Genomic DNA, 27,809 nt, shown 5'->3' with positions numbered 1-27,809 from the left:
CAATCATGTTCCCCTCTCTCTGGCTGATCTTTCTTCCCAAATAAAAGATATGTTCATGCTGCGACCCTTGAATGACTTTGTACAAATTGGAAATGTGATATAGAGGGCAAGATCTTATCCAAGGAGAGGTGACTTTATTAGAATTTCCATTGAATTGCTTCTCAGGAGGCATGGGGGCCTCCAAGACCAGTGAGTATCAACTCCAGGCTTTTAACTATTTTGAACTCTCAGGGGAATTTTCTTCCTCAAGAATAAAATGCCATGCCAATATGAGCGTTATTAAAAATCATTTTATGGAAAATATTCCCTGCACTAAAAGGAACCAAACCCATAGTTCATTGTATTGTGTTTGGTTAACAGTGTAACGGCAATTTATTTTTTAGGGTTTTCAGTATGAACTTTTATGACCTACCAATCAAGTGTATTATAAATGAGCATTTAGCTTTTTTTAATGAAGAATTATATGGCAATTTAAAACTTTAATTGATTGTATTATTTTGTTAGGTTTTTATGAACATTGATTTTAACATAATTTTCTTCCTTGGATTTCATCCTAAGCAACTATAAGAGATTTTACTAGAACAGGATGGAGGGAATTTTTAGAAATACTTATTTGCAAAGATTTTTCATTGCTCTGGATATATAAGTGATGTGGGGACCTCTGGTGGCTTAGTTTATTTTTCCATCTTAAAGAATGACTGGATACTAAGCGAAAAGTTAGAAGTCCAGTTGGAAAGGACCTTAGACGGCATCTACTCAAACTTTTTCCTTTGACAAGAGAGGGAATTGAGGCCTATAACGGCTAAATGACTTTTCCAGGATCGCACAGCAGAGCCAAGGCATCAATCCAGGCCTAGTGCTGTCTCCGCAGCATGCCACTGTCCTCTTGGAGAGGATGTTAATAAAATAAGTGTGAAAAGTAAAACAACAAATAGCACATTATCCTGTGATTTCTGTCCATTTTATCCTAAAAATGCCAGTTGGGTCCATGCTGGCCTGTACACCCTCCCTCCCTCCTTCTATTCATGGTCTTACCATCACTCACAGAGTGATTGTGGTTGCCTCCAGGGGTTCTCCCTGCTCCGAGCCTCTTCCTCTTTGGTTATCCACTCCCTGCCACCAAAGTTACTGCTCAAAAACTTGGACCGGGTCATTTCACTCCCTTGCTTAAACTTCATCTCTGAGTCACTATTGCCCGTAGGCTTCTTAAACATGGTTAACAAGCTTGAAAACAGGTCCATGTGAGTCTGAAAGTGGTGTTATTTATACAGATATTTACTTTTCTTTCAAATTGTGACCTTGCCATTTGTGTGTGGCTTAGCTATATTGTTTAACCTCTCGGAGCCACATTCTTTACCTAACAAAGAGAAATGGTAGAATTTGCCTCAAGAAATTGTTGAAAGAGTTCAGCACATAAAACCCCTTCTATAAAGTACCCAGTACACAGTAGGTTCTTGAAGGATGGTAGCCCTTATTGGTGGACTTAGCTCGCTGTATCGTACATTTATTCCCCACTGCATGAAGAACTCCTTGAGGGCAGAACTTCCTTGTCATGTCTTCAAGGCTTAGTGTGGTGCCTGGCATATAACAGTGTGCCTAAGCAGTATTTGTTGAATGGAAATGAGCCATGAAATCTTGAGCAAGTCATTTAATCTTTGTGAACCCCAATTCCTTATGACTAGAATTGGGAGGATTAGTAAAATAAAATAATGCATATAAAACTCCTAGCATGGTGCTTGGTTCAGTTAATGAACAGTAGGAATTGGCAAGATCATGTTTATCCTCAGAAAGTCAAGATCAAGTATTAGCTCTTCTATAATACCTCTTTGGTTGCTTTTCCCAGCCCCCGACCAAATTAATCGTTTCCTGTCCCTTGTGCTCATACTCCAGGAAGGATGGTTTAATGGGGAAAACAAGGGTTTTAAAGGCTGACAGGCCTTGAGCTGAATCCTAGTCATGTGACCCATATAATTTTAAGTAAGTTAATTAAGCTTTTAAGCCCTATCATTAGGGGTAATGATAGTTAGTGTGTGTTGTGTCAGTCTATCCTGTTAAAATGTGGATCTTCTTTAGAGCAGGAATTAGGGTCCTGTTCATCTTGCCTGGTATATAGTAGGTGCTCAAAAAATGTACAATGACTTAAATATAGCACTGAAAGCTTGTTAATGTTAGGAAACTATAATTTAAAACAAGAATAGTACAAATGAGGTGTCACAGAACATCAAGTGGAGAAAAAAAAGTAAAATTTAAAATGATAAAGCAAAACATGGTAGAAAGCCAATATAAGGGTTCAAAAACAAGCAGAAGAGGGACCTCCCTGGCGGTCCAGTGGTTAAGACTCCGCCTTCCAATGCAGGGGGTGCGGGTTCGATCCCTGGTCGGGGAGCTAAGATCCCACATACCTCGGGGCCAAAAAACCAAACATAAAACAGAAGCACTACTGTAACAAATTCAATAAAGGCTTTAAAAAACGGTCCACATCAAAAAAAAAAAAAAAAAAAACACAAGCAGAAGAAATGATAAAACATAAAGCTTGATCAAGTGATAAAAATATGGCTGATATAGGAATGGATAGAGAAGATAAACTACAAGAAACAAAGTACTACCACTAATAACGTTTTCACACAGAGGGTAGGTGGGAGAAAATGCAGCTTTGAGAGTAAGATCTGAGTAGTTTCAGCTTTACACCTTCCAGAATTCCAGACGTTGGCTCATTTCATCCTCACCACAACCAGGGACGTGGGTGGTCATAGCCCTCCTTTCAGAGTTGAGGAGACAGTTCAGAAAAGTTAAAGGTCATACTAGTTAACACGCAGAAAGACCCAGAGCTTGGATTCAGATCTCCTGAGTCCAAGCCCAGTGCTCTTTACATTCTATCCTATAACCCGTGTGCTAGAAAGGGGATTTCATATAATGACAGCTTATAAATTAATTTAGCATTTAAAGTCTTAGGCCTCACAATTGTAATGGAAAGGTATATTTGCCTTTCAGTTTATGCCTGTTCAAATACCAAATGATGAAGAAAAAAGTGATCCTGTCCTTTTTGCCAGTAGAGTCCGGAATTTAATGGCAGAGTAAGTATCTATATGTGATTATGATCAGTAAATAGTTTTTAAATTATTGGTAAATGGCATTTAACATTGTTTGAAGTCTTTGTTTTTTTCTGAGGGCCTCATTCCCCAACTCATTTTGGTAAGGAAAAATCATGTGCCTAGGAATGCGGTCGGTAAGACAATCTATAAATATTTTCCCTGACGTAACCCCAAACTAATGGAGACGTAGCTTTGCCAGAAGGGGAACAGGGAGGGTACATGAACCAGGAGAAACCAGCCAGTGACCTCCAAAGGGTGAATTCTCCCAAGCTGGCCAGTCGCTGTCAGACAAAGCTAATGATGGTCTGAGTGGTTCCTGCTGTGACCCGCCTTCTATCCCCTCAGCCTCCATATAGCTGCCAAGGCCATGTGTTTCAAAGGCATTAATGATTATAGCACCAAAGAGGAAAAAGTTTGCAAGGGAATGCAATAGATGCATAGAAAAGGGGGAAAGTCACCCTCATTAAGGGGATGGCTATAAATTTAGGATTTAGAAACTGCAAAACATGAGGCAAGTATTTTCCTGCACTTAAGGGAGTTTTAACTGGCCACTATCCTGATTAAATAAATCACCTCTCCTCCTGTAATGAAAGAGTGTGTTATACTATTCCCACCACCCAGGCAGCCTCAGAGCCCTCCAGGTGTGCACCCTCTCCCCAAGCATCACCTCCCTCAATCATGCCCAACGGTAGGTTTGGAGCTAATAAGCCAGCAGTATTTATTCTCTTAGTAAAAATGCAATGAGAACTCTGAATTTAGCTTCATAGCTGAATTTGGCATTATAAGCAAGATTATATATATTATATGTATATTACATATATTAATGTTTCACAGGAGACTAACTTTATTTTCAAAAAAGAATAAATGTTTAAGTGTTTGGCTGAAAAACTTTTGTTACTATGTGTCCCTACATGTACTTGATTTACCTAGTTTCTAGAGCAGCTACAAAATTTGCTTTGAGATTGTTTGCTTCCCTCTTCCATTATGTTTTCATACTAGCTTATGTCCAAAATTTAGGAAGGAAGATAAGTATTAGGAACTGAGAGAATTTACATCAGATATTTTGACTTCCCAAAACCTGCCTAAAAACAGAGGAAAGATTAGTTTAAGCAGGCTTTTCCTGGATTTGGAGGCGTGGAGGTAGAAGGGCCTTGGATAAAGAGTAAGAAAGACCTCAGTTAGCTGTACAACCTTGGATAAGTCCCCTCCAAGGCTCCTTTCCGCATGTGTAAAGTGGGAATTCTAATCCTTGCCTGGCTTTTCTCATAGTTTTGGTTATTATGAGAGTCAAGTAGGAAAGTATATGTTAAAAGCATTTGAAAATGGTAAAGAGCAAAGCCGAGGTAAGGGTCGACCACTAATAAATATTTACCAAATCCTGTGCTAGGCCGTTTGCTTGTGTTACCTAACATAATCTTCACAGCAGCTCTGAGGCAAGTGAGGAAATGGAGGCTCTGAGGGCTAAGTGGTTTGTTCCAGATCATGGCAGATAGTGAGAGTCTCTGGGCTGGGATTCAAATCCACACTTCCTATTACCAAAGCCCAAGCTCTTAACTGTTTTGTTCTACTACTTACTCTTATAATTCCTGAAGTGTTTTTAATTTTTATTTTCCTTATATATTCTTACACCCAAATAGTCATTAATCAAAAACAGCTTAGTGGCAGGTAGGAAAAAAATGTTTATTCATATTGCATTCATTGAAAATTGAATGTTCTTAGCCATGATTCAACAAAATCAAATAACAGTTGATGACATAATTTTATGATTGTCACTGAATGTGTGTGAATAAAAATTTAGCCAAGAGGGATCTGCAGGAAATTATTTTATGTACAGCACAGATTTTCTTCTTGTCACTCAAGTGTTTTTTCAAGTTCTTGTTAATATGTATTTTTTCCAGGTCTGGTTCACTATTAGTAGATCTCTGAGCAGGAGGGAGGTAGTCAGTGCTGTGCACTCCTTTGAGGATGGAGGGTGTTTAGGTTTGGAAGAAATATGATCTTATAATCAGTCCTCATTAGTATTTTTTGAAGATTGCTATGTAGCAAGAAGGTGATCTTCAGTCTTAAAAGATGGAAAGACGCAGATGGCTAGCAATATGGATAGACCGTTCACTTATAATATGTACAGGTGCCATTTATCTGTTTAAATGGCACTTCCACAGGCATTCTTAGTTGGTCCTTAAAATAACCCTGTGGAGGAAGTGATTATTCCTATGTGCAGATGAGAAAAGTGAGGCTTAGGTTAAGTACCAGCTGGTAAAAGACTCCATAGGACTTGAACCTAAGTCTTCTCATTACTTTCCATGGACTGAACTCAACTATTATTATCACTGTAGTCAAAACACAGAGCAAAAATGACTAGCTGGCAGAAGCACACAGACATAAGGAGATTAACTCGGGCCACAATAAGTCTGTGAAGTAGAGAAATATGTCTCTTTGGCAGTAGTAAGCCAAAGCCACTGGTTCAAAAAGTAGTAAATACTTTTCCATTTACTGTCGTTTGTTGACCAATTCAGGCCTCATGAAAAACCATCACCTTTTTGAAAAAGTTGAATCTGTTTGCTTTTTAATACTTTAGAGCTCTGAAAATTCCAATAACAGATCACACCTATGAAGACTGCAGATTGATGATTTCAGCAGGACAGCTAACACTGCCTATGGAAGCTGGGTTGGTGGAATTTACCAAAATCAGCCGGAAATTGAAGTAAGCATATTTTAAAATTACCACACTTTCCTAAAGGTGTCCAAAAGAGATCTGAAATCCAGTATGTTTATTTTCTCTGGTTTCATTAATGCTCAAACTCTAGAACCTACGTGGTGTTTATTAAGAAAGCCAGGGATGTGAATTTATCTCCCACTTAGTTCATCTAGTTTTGTTTTTTCAAGAACAGCTAACTCAGAAATATGTGCGTTGGTCATGGGAGGAGAACGAGACAGTAAACATGGGTCAGCGCAGATCTGCCTCCCTACCCAGAAACAGCTGAGTAGTTGGTCCTGCCACCTTCTTATAAGAAAGATGGCATAATTATATGGTACTGGCACGAGGTGGTCAGAACTCCTCATGTGAAATAGGAATTGACTTGTAGGGCAGCAATTCTGACCATCATTGAATTTTAAATACTTCCCTAGATCAACCTTCTCCTTCTGGGTACATAATTTTTTTTTAAAGGCAAAAAAAAAAAAAAATTGTGATTTTTATGATCTGGTTTAAACCATTTAGAACATTCCCTTTGAACTTTCTGGTATGAAGGTGTTAACTCCCACATCCCTCTCTGATTACAGTTCATTGTTTTCAGCCCTGACAGGGATCTGCAGAATTTATTAACTCAGTAGACCTTGGCATCCTCCCTAGGAGGGAGCTGCAGAACCAGTTACTGTATTAAAGTTCAATATTAAAAAATATTTTTTGATAACTGATGTAGCAAACATTATTTATATCTTCTAGATAGCAATGTTTTGATGTTATATTTTTACAGTATTCCTATAGATTTGAAAAAATTAGATAGTCACTGAAATTGGATGTAGAAGTATGTGTTGTCACCTGTTTAATTCTACAGGATGTGATGTAAGCCACAGTATATTTTCCAGTGTTTTTTAAAGTGTTTTATAACGAATATTGGAGGAAGTGTACAAAGTCTAATGAATCCCCCATCACAACATTTTGTGAAATGTGAGTTCATTATCATCCGGAAAGCTTGAAAGCAAGAATTGTATTTTTTTTTAACAACTCAGTAAGTACTGTTGACTTACTAAGTAATATTTAGATTAAAATGTGAGTTCTTTTTTTCTTCTCATGAGTCATTTATTATCTTACCACATTGCTCCTTTTCCCAGTTACTTTTCTTTCCCTCAGATATTTGGGATAATTACAGTTATGCTAATATCCTTTAAAAAATTAGAAGTCTGTATCCATGTTCAAAATGTGCCTTAAAATATTCGTTTTCTTCTCCTTTTCAAATGTAACACTGAATATATTTTTCCCTCAGACAGATGAATAAAACAATGCTCACAAAATGTTCATGTGAATTGTAAAACGCTAATAACACATCTTCGTAACTCTTTGTTTAGACTAGATTGGGATGGGATTCGTAAGCATTTGGATGAATATGCCGCTATTGCAAGTTCCTCTAAAGGAGGAAGAATCGGAATTGAAGAATTTGCGGAGTATTTGAAGCTGCCTGTTTCAGATGTCTTGAGACAACTTTTTGCACTCTTTGACAGGGTAGGTTAAAGTTTAATCTTTAACACGCAAATGTTTTTATTTCGCAAGTCCCCACAGGGTATAAATCAGTATGGCAGGCATTAGAAAAACTTGCTAGGTCAGTGTTAGAAGAAGCAAGGCTGAGCCCATAGTTTAATTGCATGATTTTGTTTTTCCGCTTAATAGTAGTAGCAGCAGTAGCAGTAGTAGTAATAATAATAGTAATATAATAATAATTGTGTGTATGTGTGTGGCAACAGTTATGATAGTGTCTATTTATTTTAAACACCAGGTCAGAATTAAATATTGTGACCATATACCCATATTTGTGTATGGAATTAGAAAGGTTTACATAATTAGCAAGAATTTTAATATTTATGTCAAAATCATACATTGATGACACGGGTGGTACTATTCTATCCTGAAGGTTTCTGGACTTCCCCAAAAACATCCGAAGACCAAATAGATTTTAGTTTATTTATAACAAAGTTTTCAATTAAAGCTTGACTGTTTGTCCTTATAGTGGGGATTCAGTTTTCTGCTTACGAATATGTACGTACATGGAGTTAGATCATTGAAATGTCAAAGTTTCCTTAGGAAAAGTGCATCAAGATTTCAAGTTCTCTCTTTTTAATTTGTTTTTTAATATATAAAGTTGACAGTAAAGTTTACTTTTTTGGTTACAGTTTTGTGAGTTCTAACAAATGCGTAGAGGCATGTAACGACCACCACATTCAAGAAATACAATTGCAAAAAAAAAAAAAAAAAAATTCCCTGTAGCTAGACTTTTATAGTCAACCCCTTCCCTCACCTTTAACCACTGGCAATCACTCCATCCCTATAGGTTTGCCTTTTCTAGATGCCATACAAATGGAATCATTTAGTATATCCTTTTGAGTCCAGCTTCTTTCACTCAGCATAACGCATCTGAGATTCAGCCATGTTATTGCATGTATCTGTAATTTGTCTCCTTTTATTGCGGAGTGGTATTCCATTGGGTGGATGTACCATACTTGGTGTATCCATTCCCCAATTGAGGAACATTTGGTTTATTTCCAACTTGGGACAATTATGAATATAACTGTTCTAAGCGTTCATGTATAGGTTTTTGAGTGAATATAGGTTTTCCTTTTACGTGGGTAAATACCTAGGGTTGGGTAAATACTTAGGATTGTGATCTTTTTTATTTCACATTCATTCCTGAGGGATATTTTTGTTGTACATATATGGAATTCTGTATAGAGTTCTTCCCTTTCAACAATTTAATAATTTCATCCTGCTGCCTTCAGGCCTATCTGGTTGTTTTTCAAGTTCCTCCTGCCATGGTATTTTATCCAGAGGTAGTGCTTTTTGTATTTCGATCAGAGTTTCTAATTGTATTGAGAAGGAGAGAGATAGGCTAAACTGGGCTCATTCCATCCTGGCTGGCCCCAGAAGTCCCAGGTCTCTATCAACCACTGGGAAAAGATATTTTGCAAAGAAATTATAGCCTGCTGACAGAAACCAGGACAGAGCTTTTCTTTTTCTTCTTACCCAGAGGTCACTAACATTCCTAATGACTTATTCTGTGACTTATTCTCTTAGATAACTATTCTTTTTTTTTAAATTTATTGTAATTTTGGCTGCATTGGGTCTTCGTTGCTGGGCGCGGGCTTTCTCTAGTTGCGACGAGCAGGGGCTACTCTTTGTTGCGGTGTGCGGGCTTCTCATTGTGGTGGCTTCTCCTTGTTGCGGAGCACGGGCTCTAGGCACGCGGGCTTCAGTAGTTGTGGCACACGGGCTCTGTAGTTGTGGCTCGCGGGCTTAGTTGCTCCACGGCATGTGGGATCTTCCCGGACCAGGGCTCGAACCTGTGTCCCCTGCATTGGCAGGTGGATTCTTAACCACTGCACCACCAGGGAAGTCCCTTAGATGAACTATTCTTTAACATGATGCAGGTAAGCAACCTTCTTCCGTATGGAGTGGACAAGCCTCTCTTCTGTGCTTGTTGCAGCATACAAATATTTTTTCCTTGTCCGTGAAGTGGTAATGTGTCACTGCAATGGTGCTACTATAAAGTGTAATGAAGATTTAGGGAAAACGAGATGTAAATTATGGGATGTAACAGTGCAAGTTGGGAAAATAGAGGCACTTTTCACTTGTACTGTTACTAGTATTTCTGTGAGGTTTGTATAGCATTTTTCAGTATGGCTCTGGAAACCATGCAAGCAATTTTAAATAAAGTTTCTATAAATATGAACTTGGTGACAGGAAGGAATATGGCAGGGACATACAAATAAGGACAGGAGATGGGTAAATGGGAAGTGACATGAAACGGACCAAGAGGGAAGTTCAAAGCACATCATAGACTTTATGCTCATCAGGATTTTTAATCAAGATTAAAAATAGTCTCTATAGAAGTTGCCCTGTCTTTCAGGTGTCAAACTGTCATAACAGCAATAACAGGATTGCTTTGACATCAGTTCTGTCTTTTGATGACTGATGATACCTGCCAGTGGCCCCATTGTTTCTATAGCACTGGGATATGTGGGAAGATTTGGGAGTGGGGAAGGGAGTGTAAACCAAGGATTACAATAAGCCCTAGTTAGCCAGATTGACTCACTCTGAACGAAAGAATACAATTAGCTCCAAGCAGTTTGGAGACTGGTGAGCCTTTGTGGCCAGTGTGGTCAATCACGCTTCTGCATGGACTGCTTCAATGGGCTCACGTATCAATTATACCTGTAAGTTTTCTTCACTTCTTTGTATAGTGTATAGACTTAGCTTTAGATATAGACCATGAGTTGGTCTTTAAAACACATTTGATCTCCAACATACTGGAAGGTAGAGAAAATAATCTGGAGAATTAACAACCAATGCATTTGGCCTTTCTTTACCTCTTCCTTTTCTCTTCTCTTTGTCTCTCTGTCTTTCTCGCTTTCCTTTTTTTGCTTTTAACATACCTGCATGTCTGTGCCTGTGAAGGTTTGCTTTGTTTTGAGAAACTGAATTATGCAATCGTTGCCATGCCCTGTGCCCATCCCCGCTTCCATGCTCTCTTGGAGGGATTTAGCTGGGAAATGTTCCACGGAAAAGACAAAAGAAGTTCAGTCATAGTTTATTTCTCTCTGAGTAGCTTATCTTGCTAAACTCAATACTTATGAGGGGTGGGGGAGGAAGAAGGGTGGGAAAGAGAGAGGGTGGGGTGTTCCTCTTGCTCTTTCATTTCAGTAGCTATAAATTTTTGCAGGGCAGAGGGCTCCTCCCATGTGCCTTTCCCACTTTATTCTCCTTTTCCCCTTCCTTCTTTTCTTCTCTTAATCTCTCCCCAAGTCTGGTGCAATTGTGGTTGGTATTTTGGCGAAGGGGAGAGATCTGTATATCTCTCCATGTTCCCTTACTCCTTCTTCCCACATACATTCCTGGCAAGTCTGCAAAAACTTCATAATGGTTTTCGTCTCAGTCTGTCCTAAAAAAAAAAAAAAAAAATGTGCTGTCTATTCAGTTTCTTCTGACAATCTGATGTGTTCCTTTAGATTGTCAGATATGCGATGGCAGATGATTTCAAGGTCCAACAGAAATGTGGCATTCATGATCCAAAGCATAGCATGGGTCATTGGTTTAGGACAGTTTTTTGCGGAGAGGTCTCATCTCTGAAAAGAAGGAAAAGAAGACCCTTTTCATCTTTAGGTTTCATTCAGCTTCTTTATTTTCCCGAATGTACACTGAACTCTCTGAATCAGAGGCTGACTGGGATTAGTCAAAAGTCCACATGAGTTAGAGTTGAGAGCTGAGACAGTAGTTTAAAACAGTGGCTTCTCAACATTTTTTTTTTTTTAGAAATTCACGTTCTTTTATTTATTTATTTATTTATTTATTTATTTATTTATTTATTTATGACTGTGTTGAGTCTTCGTTTCTGTGCGAGGGCTTTCTCTAGTTGCGGCAAGTGGGGACCACTCTTCATCGCGGTGCGCGGGCCTCTCACCATCGCGGCCTCTCTTGTTGCGGAGCACAGGCTCCAGACGCGCAGGCTCAGCAATTGTGGCTCACGGGCCCAGTTGCTCCGCGGCATGTGGGATCCTCCCAGACCAGGGCTCGAACCCGTGTCCCCCGCATTGGCAGGCAGATTCTCAACCACTGCGCCACCAGGGAAGCCCTCAACACTTTTTATATTCATAATTCAGTTTTCAAGACTAGATTTTTTTGCCAACACTCTTGAAGGCATTTAAATACACTTAATGGGACTGAGAAACAACACTGGCTAAGTCAGAAATAATTATAACACAGTCATTTTAGCAGTCATAAGAATATCTACACAGCATCACCTTATTTCATTCATTCTTCAATGCTGTGTTATTGAGCAGAGCCGTGTGCTGCCCTGCCAGCAGTATCTTACATACCTATGAGACAAGGTCCTCAGATATTTCAGCACACATGTCATCTTTGTTGCTAGTTTGACAGTATACCATGTTATCTGCCTCTTACCTCTTACTAGTGGCAAGTCATCTCGTCTACACTACATCTCATGATACATTCAGGGTAATGTTCCATCTGGCACACATCACCATAACGGTATGTATATTCGCTGGTGGCAAAGCTATATTTCAGGGGTCAGCAGACTTTTTTCAACAAAGAGCCGGATTGTAAATGTTTTTGACTTTGTGGGACATTTGGTCCTAAACTTTCAGTATAATTTGTACAACTGAATAAAAAAAGTTAATCCACCCCACTCAGAAAGATTTCTCTGTTTATTTCCAGTCACTTAAGCCACATAAGTGCCCTGTCCTAACTCTCAGCATGAAAATCTGCATAATACAGCACCCTACCTTCTCTAACAGGGAAGGGCAAGCAAGAATGCTTGTTATTATATGCTCATTATTTGCTCACGATTTAACACTTGAACTAATGCCAAGAACAGGGCAGACAGGAAGAACTTGGGATAAAGAAACGCATTCATTCCACACAATGCAAAACAGTAACAAAAGATCTCCAGAATAGCCAAAAATGCTGGATTGTCAAAGTGCTAAAGTATACACACACCTTTCCTGTTCTAATATTTAAACAAAGGACATAGTAATGCCAGAAGAACTAAGTGCCAGTTAGAAGGCTGAAATGGGAAAAATCAGGACAGTTTTCACATTTTTTAGAGAATGGAAATAGTAACCATCTATCTAAATTTTCTTAGCCTGTGGTCTGTTGTGTGCATAATTGTTTTGGTAAAAAGAGTGTGAGCTCATGCCAGACTATAGCTGAGTTATTAGAAATCAGTCTCTGTCATCTGTGAAGATGAATGATATACCACTAGTTAGAAATGGAGAGGATGTCAATAAGAAGTAGACAGATTTGGTGAGAATAAAGATTCAGAGTGACCCCCTTTAAATCAGATGTGGAACGATGGTAGCTATAAGCCCTGAGTGCAATCCTTCAATCAGTCCTTAAACTTTACCAGCATGCTTTATTTTCATCAGTTTAGGAAATACAGCAGGTGACAGTCAGCAAACTACAGCTGATAGACCAGATCCAGTCTGACGCCTATTTTGTAAATAAAGCTTTAGTGGGACACAACCATGCCCATTTGTTTATGTACTGTCTATGGCTGCTTTCATAATACAGTGCCAGAGGTGAATAGTTGCGACAGTGAAGTCTTCTATCCTTTTTTTTTAAATTGAAGTATAGCTGATTTACAATGTTGTGTCAGTTTCTGGTGTACAGAAAAGCGATTCAGTTATATTTATATATTCTTTTCCAGATTCTTTTCCATTATAGGTTATTACAAGATATTGAATATTTTTCCCTGTGCTACACACTAGGACCTCATTGTTTATCTACTTTATATCTGGTAGTGTGTGTCTGTTAATCCCAAGCTCCTAATTTATCCCTCCTCCACCCCCCTTTTCCCCTTTCTAATATCCTTTAAATTTCCAGTTCAGGTTTGATGTGTACTTTAGTATTTCATAGCTCATGTGAAAAGAACTCATCTTTTTTTTTTTTTTTTTGTAGAGACCTATTACATTTATTGGACATGAAAACGGGAGCGGGGAGTGGGAGATGTGGGGAAGAGAAGGCGAACGGTGGTGTAACGCCAAGCGGCTTCAAAGCGAGTTTCTAAAATCAGGAATATTTTGCCGATTCACACTCGATTTCCCCTCATGACACGGGACGTTCCTTTTCCTCATCGCTCATAAGCTAGAGAAAAGAACTCATCTTGATTCCAATCTCAATTAATCAGGATTTGTTACATGAACTCTAAAGCTCATATGATATAATTAACAGAAGAAGGCTATAACTTTCTGAGTGGGCTAGATGAACATTCCTATCCAGTTGTACCAGTCATCCTGAAAGTTTGATGGCCTATATGTCTGACCATTTCTTTCTTCAATTCTCAGGGTGACTTAACTCCCCCATGTAGTCCAGCATAATATTTTCCCTCCCTGAGCGTTCTTACACTAGAAATATCCTTTTAAGCATGAGAATTAATATGCTTTCTTTTTGGCTTCTCAATGCAAGTCTACCTAGGAGACACTTAGAGGAAACAGAAAGGAGAGGGCATTGACTAAAGCTCAATTTTTTATTGGAACAAGTGAGCAATGGCTTCCTCCAAGAGCATAAAGAGGTAAAGAACAGGGCTTTGTAAGGAGCAAATTGTGTCAGACCAATTTAATTTCCTCCTATGACAGAGTGACAGTCCAAGATGATAAAGAAGAAGAAATAGATATTATCTATATGGACTCGAGAAAGGCTTTTGATTTCATCCAACGTGACATTCTCATCAACAAATTAGGAAGGTCTGGTCCAGATCATGTTGCAGTTAGGTGAAAGCCCCACTTGACAGAGAGCCCTCACTGAAAGTGGGAGCTGTGTGTCCTGTGTTATTCGAGACCTGCTTCAGTCCCCCACCTTGGAGTTCTGTCTGGAGGAGCAACATATTTGATAGGTTACCGGAATACTTTTGAAAACCAGACAATACGTCAAAGTGAGGATAAGGGTATGTAAGTATATCTTGAAAAGTTGTAGAACCAGACCCAAGAAAAAGATTAAATTACAGTCATATATAACATAAAAATACTTGGGCATGAGAAGGAAACTGAATGCAAGGTAAGAACGAAGCTGCAGTCACCACTTCATGGCACATGAAGATCTAGACCCGCAGAATTCTAGAGCTGAAAGGATGTTTAGTGTCAAATTGCCCATCTTCCTCATTTCTCAGGAAGCTTCCAGCCCAAAAGAGGAAGTTGCATGCTCAAGGCTACAGAGCTGGTTAGTTGCAACACTGGGAACTCCTAGTTCAGTATTCTTTTTACTAAAAACCATCTCTGGACTTTTAAAAAATAACTTTCTTGAGACATATTTTACATATCAGAGCATTCAGCCATTTCAAGCATACAGTTCAATGATTTTTTTAGTAAATTTACCAAGTTGTGCAACCAGCACCATAAATCAGTTTTAGAGTTTTTCCATCACCCCATTATGATTCCTTGTGTCATTAACTGTTAATTCCTGTCACCTACCTATCCCCCAGCCCTAGGCAACCACTATAGTAAGTCCTCCTGCGTTGTTCTAGACCTGGTCTAGAATAAAGACTAGAATAGAGACTTGTATAGATTTGCCTTTTCTGGACATTTCATATAATGGAATCTTACGATATACAGTCTCATGTCTGGCTTTTATCACTTACAGTTTTTGAGGACCATCCATGTCGTTGCCTGTATCAGTAATTCATCCCTTTTTATTGCCAAATAGTACTCCATTATATGAATTTATCACATTCTGTTTATTCATTCACCTGTTAGTGGATATTTAGGTTGTTTCTACTTTGGAACTATTATGAATAGTGTTGCTAGTAGCATTCGTGTGTCACTGTTAACTTTTTAAGTTCAATAACTCTTCCCCCTCAAACTGAGGTTAAATTTTCCATTGAATATGGCCTCTTCCCCTACCCTTTTTCTCCAGAGCTACACAGTAGAGTTCCCCCAGGCAGCAACCAAAGTTCCTATTAATGTCCTAATAAATAGCCTTAGGGGATTAAATAGTCCAGAGAAGAAGAGGCTTGTTAATCTAATAACAGTCTTTTATTCTATGATGGCTTATGAGAAACTGTTAGCCAAATGCTTTCCATCTTAGCAGAAAATAAATGAGAGGAATTGGATTTAAACTTCAGCAAAAAACACTTCAGATGGTCATAAGGAGGCACAATTTATATGACAATGGATGCTGTCAAGTTAATTTGCAATATTATAAAAACAAAGCCCATGTAATTTCCTCAGAAGCTTATATGAATGGATATAAATCTGTCTGAGGCCAGATGGCCCCTTGTGATCCCCTAAAGGGAAGAAGGTCCTTTTGTGGTGCTTCTTCAGTGTGGTAAAGGAAGACATTTGGCCTTTGGTGTTTACAGAGACCATTTCACGGTGCCCATGAGACCAGTTATTGGAGTCATTGTGCCATAAAACCAGTTGATGGAGAGTTTTCTATAAACCACTAAGTGTGGCAGGAGACATTGCTCTCATGTCCTACACAGAGCAGTGTCTCCCAGCTACTATTCTCTCCCTAATAATAACTAGAATAATCATTATTTAATTCTAGAATTGTACAGTTTATAAAGTAATTTTATGTTTAACCTCCTTTTGACTTCATATTTGAGTCTTAGTATTTTCCAGAGTAACCTGTGAGATAGACTCTGTCACATGGCAGTTCAGAGTCCTTTCCAATTTCATTCTATTCTATTGAGTTGCCTTTATCTCCCATCATTCTCAGCAGTAAACTCTCATCACACTGGACTACTCATTATCTCTTGAATACCACACATGCTTTAGTTCCTCTATCTTTTCACTACACCACCCCTTTATATATATATATAGATATATATATATATATATATCTCTTATATTTTGGAGAACTCTGACTTAGCCTATAGTCAGGTCTACACCTTATCTCTTCTGTAGGTAAATGTTCTCCTTTCCTTTCCTCACCAGAACTTATTGTTCCTCTTTTGGGCACCCATATTGGTTTGATAATCCTGTACAATATATTAGCTGTGTGACCTTTTATAAGTAGCTTAACTTCTCTGAGTTTTTCTTTCCTTATTTCAAATGCTTTTATGTCTTCCAGGGAAATTCTATGAAATCGATATACCAAAGAATATTACATACAAATGTAATAGTTTAGTATTAATAGTAGAAATGTGAAAATAGACCTCAGATTATAGTTACAACACCTAGTTTTCTGTGGGTCTCTTTGATCCTTGAGGACAGCAATCCTGATGTTTTCATCTTTCTCTCCTAAACATTGAGTCCAAGTCCTGAAACATAATAAAAGAAATTGAATCATGAAGTAGGCAGGGGAGATACTATTATCATCAGTTTGCAGATTGAAATTAAGGTCCAAAATGCTGAGTGATATAAGGATTTAGTTATGTCCTGGCCACTTTTCCCTGAGTTTACCAATAGAACTTCCAAAGACTGCTGAAAGGCTTGTACCCTGACTCTACCTAGTATCAAGGGTGAGGTTTCTCAAAGTATTATCTGGGACTATCTGTCATAGACTGACTTCTGAAGATACTTATTAAAAATATAAAATCTCACAAATGTAATTTTGAGCAAAGAAAAGCCAGACACACAAAATCAGAAAAGAGAGGACAGTACTACCAAGTTTACAGAAATAAAAAGTATTATAAAACAGTACTATGAGCAACTGTATGCCAACAAATTGGTTAACCTAGATGTAATGGACAAATTCCTAGAAATGTACAACCTACCAGGACTGAATCATGAAGAAACAGAAAATATGAACAGACCTAACTAGTAAGGAGATTGAATGAGTAATTTTTTAAAAACCTCCCAACAAAAAAAATCCCAGGACCAGATGGCTTCACTAGTGAATTCTACCAAATGTTTAAAGAAAAGTTAACACTAATCGTTCTCAAACTCTTCCCAAAAATTGAAGAGGAGGGAATACTTCCCAACTCATTCTATGAGGCCAACGTTATCCTGATACCAAGGTCAGAAAAGGATAGTACAGTTGACCCTTGAACAGCACAGGGGTTAGGGGAACCAACCCCCGTGCAGTCGAAAATCTCCGTATAACTTTATAGTCGGCCCTTTGTATCCATGATTCTGCATCCACAGATTCAACCAAGCTCAAGTGTAGGACTGTAGTATGTACTTATTGAATAAAATCCTAGTAGAAATGGAGGCACATAGTTCAAACCCGTATTGTTCAAGCGTCAACGGTACATGAAAAGAAAACTACGGACCAATGTCCTATATGAATTGTTTTTTTTATTTATTTTATTTATTTATTTTGGTCTTAGTTGCAGCAGGCGGGCTCCTTACTTGCGGCTCGCCAGCTCCTTTAGTTGCAGCACGTGTGCTACTTAATTGCAGCACGTGTGCTCCTTAGTTGCGGCTCATGGGCTCCTTAGTTGTGGCATGCATGTGGGATCTAGTTCCCTGACCAGGGATCGAACCCATCTCCCTTGCATTGGAAGGCAGATTCTTAACTACTGCACCACCAGGGAAGTCCCCCATATGAATATTGATGCAACAATTCTGAACAAAATACTAGCAAACAGAATTCAACAGCACATAAAGAGGATTTTACATCATGACTAAGTGGGATTTATTCCTTGAACGCAAGGGTGGTTCAACATATGAAAATCAATCAATGTAATAAACCACATTAACAGAATGAAGGGGGAAAAAACACAGTTACCTCAATCGATCCAGAAAAAGCATTTGACAAAATTCAACATCCTTTCAGATAAAAACACTTAACAAACTAGGAATAGAAGAAAAATACCTCAACATAATAAAAACCATATACGAAAAGCCCACAGCCAACATCATACTCAATGGTTTGAGCCTGAAAACCTTTCCTCTAAGATTAGGAACACAAAAGGATGCCTGCTTTCACTACTCCTCTTCAGCATAGTACTGGAAGCCCTAGCCAAAACAGTTAGGCGAGAAAAGAAATGAAAGGAATATGAGCTGGAAAGGAAGAAGAAAAATTATCTCTGCTCACAGAATACATGATCTTATATGTAAAAAAATCCTGCAGACAACACACACACACACAATTGTTAGAACAAATAAACTAATTCAGCAGAGTTGCAGGATACAAATCCACACACAAAACTTAGTTGTGGGGACTTCCCTGGTGGCGCAGTGGTTAAGAATCTGCCTGCCAATGCAGGGGACACGGGTTCGATCCCTGGTCCGGGAATATCCCACATGCCGCAGAGCAACTAAGTCCGTGCGCCACAACTACTGAGCCTACGCTCTAGAGTCCACAAGCCACAACTACTGAAGCCCGCGTGCCACAACTACTGAAGCCCGCAAGCCTAGAGCCCGTGCTCCACAAGAGAAGCCACCACAATGAGAAACCTGTGCGCCACAACAAAGAGTAGCCCCTGATCACCACAACTAGAGAAAGCCCACGCGCATGCAATGAAGACCCAATGCAGCCATAAATAAATAAATAAATAAATAAATAAAAGAATCTGCCTACCAGTGCAGGGGACACAGGTTCGATCCCTGGTCCGAGAAGATCCCACATGCCGTGGAGCAACTAAGCCCCTGCAGTGCAATTACTGACCCTGCACTCTAGAGCCCGCATGCCACAACTACTAAAGGCCACGCGCTTAGAGCCTGTGCTCCGCAACAAGAGAAGCCACCGCAGTGAGAAGCCTGTGCACCGCAACGAAGACCCAATGCAGCCAAAAATAAATAAATTTATTTTAAAAAAAAAACTTAGTTGTGTTTCTATACACTAACAGTAAATCTGAAAAAGAAATTAAGAAAGCAACTCTATTTACAGCAGCATTAAAAAAAATAAAATAGAAATAAACAACCAAGGAGGTAGAAGACTTGTACACTGGAAACTACAAAGTGTTGCTCAAAGAAATTTAAAAAGATGCAAATAAATGGAAAGACATCCTGTGTTCATGGATTGGAATTCTTAATATTGTTAAGAAGTCAATACTGCCCAAAGTGGTCTACAGAGTCCGCGCAATCCCTATCAAAATCCCGACAACATTTTTTTTTTACAGAAGTCAGAAAATCCATCCTAAAATTCATATGGAATCTCAAGGGATGCTGAATAGACAAAATAGTCTTGCAAAAGAACAAAGTTGGAAGTCTTACACTTCCTGATTTCAAAACTTACTACAAAGCTACAGTAATCCAAATAGTGTGGTACTGGCATAAAGACAGATATGAACCAATGGAATAGAATAGAGAGCCCAGAAATAAACCTGTGTGTGTGCATACAAATGATTTTCGATAAGGGTGTCAAGACCATTCAATGGGGAAAGAACAGTCTTTTCAACAAATGGTGCTGAGAAAACTGGATAACCACATGCAGAAGAATGAAGTGGACTCTTACCTTATGCCATATGTAAAAATTAACTCAAAATGGGTCAAAGACCTAAACATAAGAGCTAAAGCTATTATGTTTTGTGTTAGACAAAAACGTAGGAGAAAAGCTTTGTGACAGTGGATTTCTTGTTGATTTTTTGGATATGACACCAAAAGCACAAGCAATAAAAGAAAAATTAGATAAATTGGACTACATCAAAATTTAAAAATTTTGTGAATTGAAGGGCACTATCAACAGAGTGGAGAGGCAACTCATGGAATGGAAGAAAATATTTGCCAATCGTATAACTGATGAGAGGTTAATATCCAGAATGTAGAAGGAGCTACAAAATAACAACAAAAAAAACAAACAACCCAATCAAAAAATGGGCAAAGGGCTTGAATAAACATTTCTTGATATACAAGTGACCAACAGGTATATGAAAAGATGCTCAACATCACTAATCATTAGGGAAGTGCAAATTAAAACCCCTATAAGATATCCTGTCACACCCATTAGGATGGCTATTATCAAAAAACAAACAAACAAACAAAAAAACCACCCAGAAAATAACAAGTGTTGGCAAGGCTGTGGAGAAATTGGAACCCTTGCACACTGTTGGTGGGAATGTAAAATAGTATAGCCACTGTGGAAAATAGTATGGTTGTTCTTTAAAAAATTAAAAACAGAATTACCATTTGATCCAGCAATTCTGCTTCTGGGTATATAACCAAAAGATTTGAAAGTAGGAACTTGAAGAAATATTTGTACCCCCATGTTTATAGCAACATTATTCACAAAAGCCAAAAGGTGGAAGCAACCCAAGCATCCACCAATGGACGAATGGATAAAAAAAAATGTTATATACATACAATGGAAGGTTACTTAGCTTTAAAAAAGAAATAAATTCTGACACATACTACAACATGAATGAACCTTGAAGACATTATGCTAAGTGAAATTAGCCAGTCACAAAAGGACAAATACTGTATGATTCCATTTATATGAGATACCTAGAACAGTTAAATTCATACAGACATGAAGTAGAATGGTGGTTGCTAGGGCCTAAGGGGAGGAAGGAATGTTTAATGGGGACAGTCTCAGTTTTGCAAGAAGAAAAAATTTCTGGAGATGGATGGTGATGATGGTTGCACAACAATGTGAATGTACTTAATGTCACTGAACTGTACACTTAAAAATGGTTAAAATGGGGGACTTCCCTGGTGGCACAGTGGTTAAGACTCTGCGCTCCCAGTGCAGGGGGCCCGGGTTCGATCCCTGGTCAGGGAACTAGATCCCACATGCGTGCTGCAACTAAGAGTTCACCTGCCACAACTAAGGAGCCCACGAGCTGCAACTGAAGAGCCCACGTGCCACAACTAAGGAGCCCAACTAGGGAGCCGCCTGCCGCAACCAAGACTCAGTGCAACCAAATAAATAAATAAAAATTTTTTAAAAGATGGTTAAAATGGTAAATTGCACATTACATGTATTTTACCACAATTTTAAAATTTTTTAATTAAAAATTTAAAAACAAGGTACAAAAAAGTATATGCTATATGATTCCATTTATTTAAGGTACAAAAACGAATCTGTGGTGTTAGATGTCAGGACAATGGTTAGTTACCCTTGGGAGAGGAGAATAACTGGAAAGAGGCATGAAGAGGCTTCGGGAGTCCTGGTGGTGTTCTGTTTCTTGATCTGGGTGTTATGACATGGGTATATACATTTTGTGAAATTCTTTGAGCTATATGCTTGTGATTTGTACAGTTTTCTATGTGAACGTTACACTTCCAAAAGATTCCAAAAACGTAATCATGAGCCCCACAGCAGACTATACAGAATCAGAATCTCTGAGGATGGGACCTGGGGACCCTGCATTTTAAAAATCCCCCTTCCAAGTTTTTCTTAAGAACATTGGATGCTGCAAATCTTTGCTAAAGGAAGAGAATTAGGTAAAAATTTTTCCAGTGCCCCGGAATTCTTCAATTGTACCCTAACAATAAATATTCCTTAGAAAAGAAATTCTTGATATCCTTGAGTCATTTACCTTCTCCTGTTAGGAAACTCCACGTCATCTTTCAGGTGCTGAGAAAGAGAACTAAAAATAGTTAACAGCGTATAGAAATGTATAGTTTAATATATTACACTTAAAAATATGATTTCTTCTAATCTGTCAGACATACTATAACTTAGGAGTATTTTATTGACGCCCTCTGAAAAATGGCAGGTGCTAGGACCTAGTGGAATTCAGGCAACTACAGTGGAATTCAGGCAACTAGGGTAGGAGGTGCACCCAGGGTGTGGTACAGTGCAAGCAAGTACAGAAAAGCCAGTTCTTCCACATGTAAACTACTTAGACTCCATTTCATCTCTCTCACACCACCTCCAAGATTTCAGCAGCCTTTACCCTTGCTTGGTAAACCGAAAGCATGTTTCTTGCAAAGGCTGTATTGGAAGGAGCAGATCAAGGTCAAGGTCTTGGACAAGCTCTTGGAGACCTTCTTGGAGGAGGCGGTCAGAGAAGAGGAGGAGGAGGAAATATTGGAGGGATAGTTGGAGGACTTGTGAATTTTATCAGTGAGGCTGCAGCTGCTCAGTATACCCCGGAACCACCACCCACTGAGCAGCATTTCACCAACGTGGAGGCCAACGAAAGTGAGGAAGTTAGGCGGTTTCGGCAACAATTTGCACAGCTGGCTGGACCAGACATGGAGGTAGGTGCCACTGACCTAATGAATATTCTCAACAAAGTCCTGTCTAAGCACAAGGATCTGAAGTCCGACGGCTTTAGTCTTGACACCTGCCGGAGCATCGTGTCCATCATGGACAATGACGCAACTGGAAAGCTGGGCTTCGAAGAATTTAAGTATTTCTGGAACAACATCAAGAAATGGCAGCGTATTTATAAGCAATATGACAGGGACCATTCTGGGTCTCTGGGAAGTTCTCAGCTGCGGGGGGCTCTGCAGGCAGCAGGCTTCCAGCTAAAGGAACAACTTTACCAAATGATTGTCCGCCGATACGCCGATGAGGATGGAAGTACGGATTTTAACAACTTCATCGGTTGCCTGGTTCGCCTGGATGCCATGTTTCGTGCCTTCAAATCCCTGGATAGAGATGCGGATGGCCTGATTCAGGTGTCTACCCAAGAATGGCTGCAGCTGACCATGTATTCCTAAAGTGGGCACTAAGTCAGGACTACCCCCGGGGACAGGAGTGCTGGAAGCTTAGCCATGCTCTTGCACGGTTGCGGTTACCCCATCCAAAGCTGTCATTTCCTGCTGAGTTCTTTCATAACCCGACCTATTTCTGAACTTGTGCTGCCCTTTACTGCTAAATTAAACAGATTTTTCATGAAAAATGTTCTGAGTGGTTTGTATGTCGGCTTTCTGAGACACGGGATTTATATGGACTTTATGTGATGGGAGTGCAGGGCAGGCTCTAATGGAGTAGATTTTAATAGGTCATTTCTTATTTGGTGAATGAATTCCAAAGAGCAGGAAAGCTGTTGTTGTTATTGTTAAGAATGAAATTTTGAAAAAAATCCTGGAATAAATGAAGAAAGCTCTCAGGAGATATATTTTTTTCCTTTAAAAAAGGTGAGGAGGCAGGAAATTCAAAACCTGTTTTTCTCAATTCACATCTGGTCTTTCTATTACATTTATTTAAAAAAAAGTGTTTTCCTGGAAATCTGCTTAACTGTATAGAAACAGGTTCAGAAATGTGAAATTAAGCAGTTTTATAAAAGGTAGTTTTTTTTTTTAATGGTGGAACAACTATCTAAAATCTAGAATTCTTTAGTCCCGTTTCTCTAGCAAAATAAGCATGTAACAGTTTTGTTTTGATATAATTGTAAAGAGGATCAGGGCACTGGGGAATGAAAGAGTGTACTTATAGTTGAAATGTCTCTGGTTGCCTTAATGAATCAAAGTGATCACTCTTACATGTACTTCACACAAAATCAGGCATGCCCTGCTGATGTTAGCCAGCTCTTGTCATGTCTTGCCCTGCCTCAGAGCAAAGAATATTCTTTCATTTGTTTGAAAACTGCAGACAGGAAAAAAAGTAAACAAAGAAAATGTACACAAATCATAACCAGTTATTTGGTATCTAAAGCGATAGAGAGATGTATAAATATATGTAAATGTTGCTGCGTCTTTATTGCAGTGGTTCTCAGCCCTGACTGCAATTTAGAATCACCGGGAGAGTGCTTGAGCTGAGTCCCACTCCACGTGAGTTAAATAAAAATCTTTAGAGGTGGGGCTCAGAGATGAGTATTTTTTAAAGCTCCCCAGGTGATTCTGAAGAGCAACCAAGGTTGACAGCCACAGCTTTAAGGTTAGGCTGTCTCACTGTATTTTTCATATTAGTCTCAGCTGAAAACTGAGGCCCCCCCCCACAGGAGTCAGTGTTGCCAGCTTCCAAAAGAAAGAAGATAGGAGTATGGAGAAACTGCCACCCAAAAAGCAGGGGTAGTTGTGCCTTTCTTGTGAACGGCCCTTGGTTTGGCTTTTTCATTTTGATTCAGGTGGTGATAACGGGGCAAACAGAATCCAGGAATTCCCGGCCAGTAGACTCAGCTAGACAGGCTGCATTTTCAAGTGCTCTGTTCATCTGCCTATTTAATTGGTTTCTACCCCTCCTGCTTCTCTGGTTTTTAATGCATTCCCTCTCTCCCATTCTACTTTGGAGGATCATCCTGAGTTTGAAGATAAATCCTTCCTTTTTGACTCATTTAGAGGAAAGCTGTAACTCTTGAAATGATGTAACTGGCCTGTTAACAGCCCTCAGCTGCCTGTTAGAGATCCCCAGTGGAAATAGAAGAGGTTGGCATTTAGCCTCTGTGGACACCATTATCACCATCATATAATATTTATGAAATACCACATGCGTGTAATTCTGAATTGAGCCAAGCCCAGAGATCACGTCCGCTTTCCTCAAGGGACTTGTAATTTAAACTTGGTCTGGGGAGCTACTTAAAACAGGTGTGGTTATATAAGGATGAGGCTGCTGCCAGCAACCACACATTAATATCAGGATCCCTGTTTTAGAATATGGCCACTAGTCTGTTAGGCATGGCTGTAATAATATAGCCAGGGAAGGGGAAATCTGCCAAGATGCCTTTTAAGGTCTCAGAATATTAAGTTTATAATTTAACCTTTCCACATGATGGTTGGGGAAAAGAAAATGTAGCCCCACTTTTCTCCCCTCACTTCATTTTAAGTGTTTTATGAAAGTTTAGACAATTATCTCACACTAGGGGTGGTATTAAGTATTTGTCTTGCTCTTCTAGTTAAGGGATTACCTACTTTTATGATTCTCCTCCTGCATGCGCAGGGCAAAACATCCTGAAGTTACCTAAGTTTCTCTTTTGTTCTTTTCTGAATTTGTGTAAAATTTGACAAATAACCCCAGGCACTAGAGTGGATCCCAGAAAATTTAGTCCAAAGTCTGGATTTTTCCAAGTAAACAAACCTTTGGCATTGTGTAGAACCAATAGCCTAACAAGTGATTGAATTTCTTAATTTCCATCCAATGGGTTTTTTTTGTTGTTTGTTTGTTTGTTTTAGTTGGTGTTTTAAAGGCACATCTTCAGTGTAAGAGGGAGTATTTACCTGATAATTTTTTTTCAAATGTTGCCTTTTCTACATGGAAGACTACTGATAGCCTAAGATGAAGGGCTTTCATTAATATAACTCCATCTCATTTTCACATTTCTAAAAGCAATACAATCAATGTGGTAAGTTGAAAATAATAATGATTTTGTTTAAATGTGAAATTATACATCTACATTTTTAAATTTCAAAATATCCCATATGATTTTGAAAAACACCTTAGTCTTGATATAATACACTGACTTCTATAACCTATAATAGCAGGAAAAAGAACTGTGTGTTCTGTACCTAAGAACAGCAGATGTCCAAAAACATTCAAAATTTGTATATCATCTTAAAGGTCACTTTTAAAATAGTTTTTGAGTAATAGTGCATGTGATTTAAAAGTTGATTTATGTTTCAACTTCAATCAGAAATTTCATTAGTAATATTGCACAACTAACCCATAGTTAGGCCTTAAAAAATATTTGCTGAGGCACCTGCAGGGCACTGATACTTAATGTACCTATTAATCTTGAAGTGCTTTCAGAATTACTTTTTTTTTAATGTCTATTTTTAATGCTAAGTGTATTAAAACAATTTAATTCCTAGAAAATTGATAATACAATTATGCAGGTGGGTAGAAATATGCTCTTAATAAGAATATTGAGGTAAACAGAATACCTCTTCCCGGACTCTCCTGGATAACTGAGAATTTATTGAATTTGAATAATAATACTCTTCCTGAGGACTTCCATTGGTTTTTAAAGGAAAGAACCACAGCTTTGAGGAATAATTTTTTACCATGGGACTGATTTGAATTTGAAAACTTAAAGGAGTGTATTTTGCTGTATACTTTTTTATTATCTGTTTTTGAATATATTTTATCAACTTGCCTGCTTTAAGTTGAATGATTGGGAGTCAGATTACCTAAGTGTTAATTGTCATTATGGCAATAGTGAGTTTTGTGACCTCAAGTAAAACTTACATCTCAATTTTTCATTAGTAAAAATTAAGAAGTTGAATGGATGATTTCTAAGATTCCTTCCAGTTCTAAATTTTATTATTCTGAAATTGGAACCTTAAAATGTATTATTTTATTAGTCCTATAATGAAATCTCTCAGAATAATTTCTATGCTGCCTTTTTTCCTTCACATTACTAGGATGAAAACTTACATATAGTTTCCCATGTGATTGATTATCAAGAGTCTGCTTTAATATTCTTTTGTCGGTCAAAGCCACTCATATAAAACTGTTAAAGAAAACCAGGGGTCCAGAATATTACCTTTATTCGTGAATAGCAGTAATACTAAGGGTCTTTTACATTTCTCTTTCTCCATCTGAAAAATAAGCTATAATGCTTGACCTGTATTATACATAGGGTCCGGTAATATAGATAAAAATTGGATGCCTCACAATAAATCAAAGGCGTATTTCCAATCATACTACCTATGACCGTATCTTCAGTGTCCATAGATCATTCTTTTTTTTAAATTTATTTAATTGAAGTATAGTTGACTTACAATGTTGTGTTAATTTCTGCTGTACAGCAAAGTGATTCAGTTATACACATATATACTTATTTTCATATTCTTTTCCATTATGGTTTATCACAGGATATTGAATATATTCATAGGTCATTCTTTTTTTTTTTTTCCCATAGGTCATTCTTATATCTATACTTCAGAACTTTTTTTTTTGAATTTTAGAATTTTATTTTATTTTTTATACAGCAGGTTCTTATTAGTTATCCATTTTATACATAGTAGTGTATATATGTCAATCTTAATCTCCCAATTCATCACACCACCACCACCACCCACCTCCCCTCCATTTTCCCCCCTTGGTGTCCATACATTTGTTCTCTACATCTGTGTCTCTATTTCTGCCCTGCAAACCAGTTCATTATACTTCAGAACTTCTATTCAAGACTTCTATGTTGCTTAGTGGAGAAAACCAATTGCAGAATAAATTTACCTTTATTGAGCATATATTCACGGTTCAATAAGCTGTTCAGCCTCTAAGGCCTAATGAACAACATCCCTCCATAGTATAGGAGAAACTTAAACGTTAGTGGCACAACAAGGAAAATTATGTCCCTTAAAACTCTACCTTCTCTGAAACTTCTGGGGGGATGAAAATATCATAGCCATCAATTGTGATGGTGGTTACCCTGGTGTCTGCATTTTTTCAAAGAACATCAAACTGTACACTTAAAATGGATGCTTTTTATTGACTGTAATTGATACCTCAATCAAGTCGATTAAAGGAAAGGCAGAAAACAGCTGTCTTAGGGGCTGGTAATCAGACAAAAATGGAAGTCGGATGACCTGAGTTTTAAATCCCAGGAAGAAACCCTGTTACTTTAGGGAAATCTTGAATCCTCTGTTTCTACTTTCTCCGATGAGAAAGTGAAGGTAAATTATTCCTTTTTAGTTCCCACCCTGCAGCAAGATAAAGTAGTATGGTGACAGTGAGTCTTGGTTGCTTTGAGAAGCTGAGGAAAGCTACAAGATTTTTTTTCCCTAGAAAAATGTACATATAAAAAGGGCTGGGACTTCCCTGGCGGTCCAGGGGTTAAG

At 38.4% G+C, this 27,809-nt stretch overlaps 2 protein-coding genes across 3 annotated transcripts in view; both read left to right on the top strand.

Annotated features, from left to right (window-relative positions):
- LPCAT2 (lysophosphatidylcholine acyltransferase 2) overlaps positions 1-27,809 on the top strand; it is a 63,962-nt gene that overhangs the window by 24,537 nt on the left and 11,616 nt on the right. For both annotated transcript variants that reach the window (XM_068528343.1, XM_068528344.1), the window contains exons 9-11: positions 2,992-3,074; positions 5,671-5,796; positions 7,161-7,314. In XM_068528343.1, coding sequence (XP_068384444.1) covers positions 2,992-3,074; positions 5,671-5,796; positions 7,161-7,314 — 363 coding nt within the window. The remainder of the gene's footprint in view (positions 1-2,991; positions 3,075-5,670; positions 5,797-7,160; positions 7,315-27,809) is intronic.
- CAPNS2 (calpain small subunit 2) lies at positions 22,062-22,971 on the top strand. The gene has a single exon (XM_068528791.1). The coding sequence runs from the start codon at positions 22,062-22,064 to the stop codon at positions 22,809-22,811; it is 750 nt and encodes a 249-aa protein (XP_068384892.1). The 3' UTR covers positions 22,812-22,971.

The sequence above is a fragment of the Eschrichtius robustus genome, chromosome 19 (genome assembly GCF_028021215.1).
Source record: "Eschrichtius robustus isolate mEscRob2 chromosome 19, mEscRob2.pri, whole genome shotgun sequence".
Classification (NCBI taxonomy): domain Eukaryota; kingdom Metazoa; phylum Chordata; class Mammalia; order Artiodactyla; family Eschrichtiidae; genus Eschrichtius; species Eschrichtius robustus.
Note: the sequence above shows the minus strand (reverse complement) of the source record. Positions and strands in the feature narration are given on the sequence as shown.

What these genes read in the sequence shown, in the direction of transcription:
- CAPNS2 (XM_068528791.1), top strand. Translation starts at nt 22,062, where the DNA reads ATGTTTCTTGCAAAGGCTGTATTGGAAGGAGCAGATCAAGGTCAAGGT.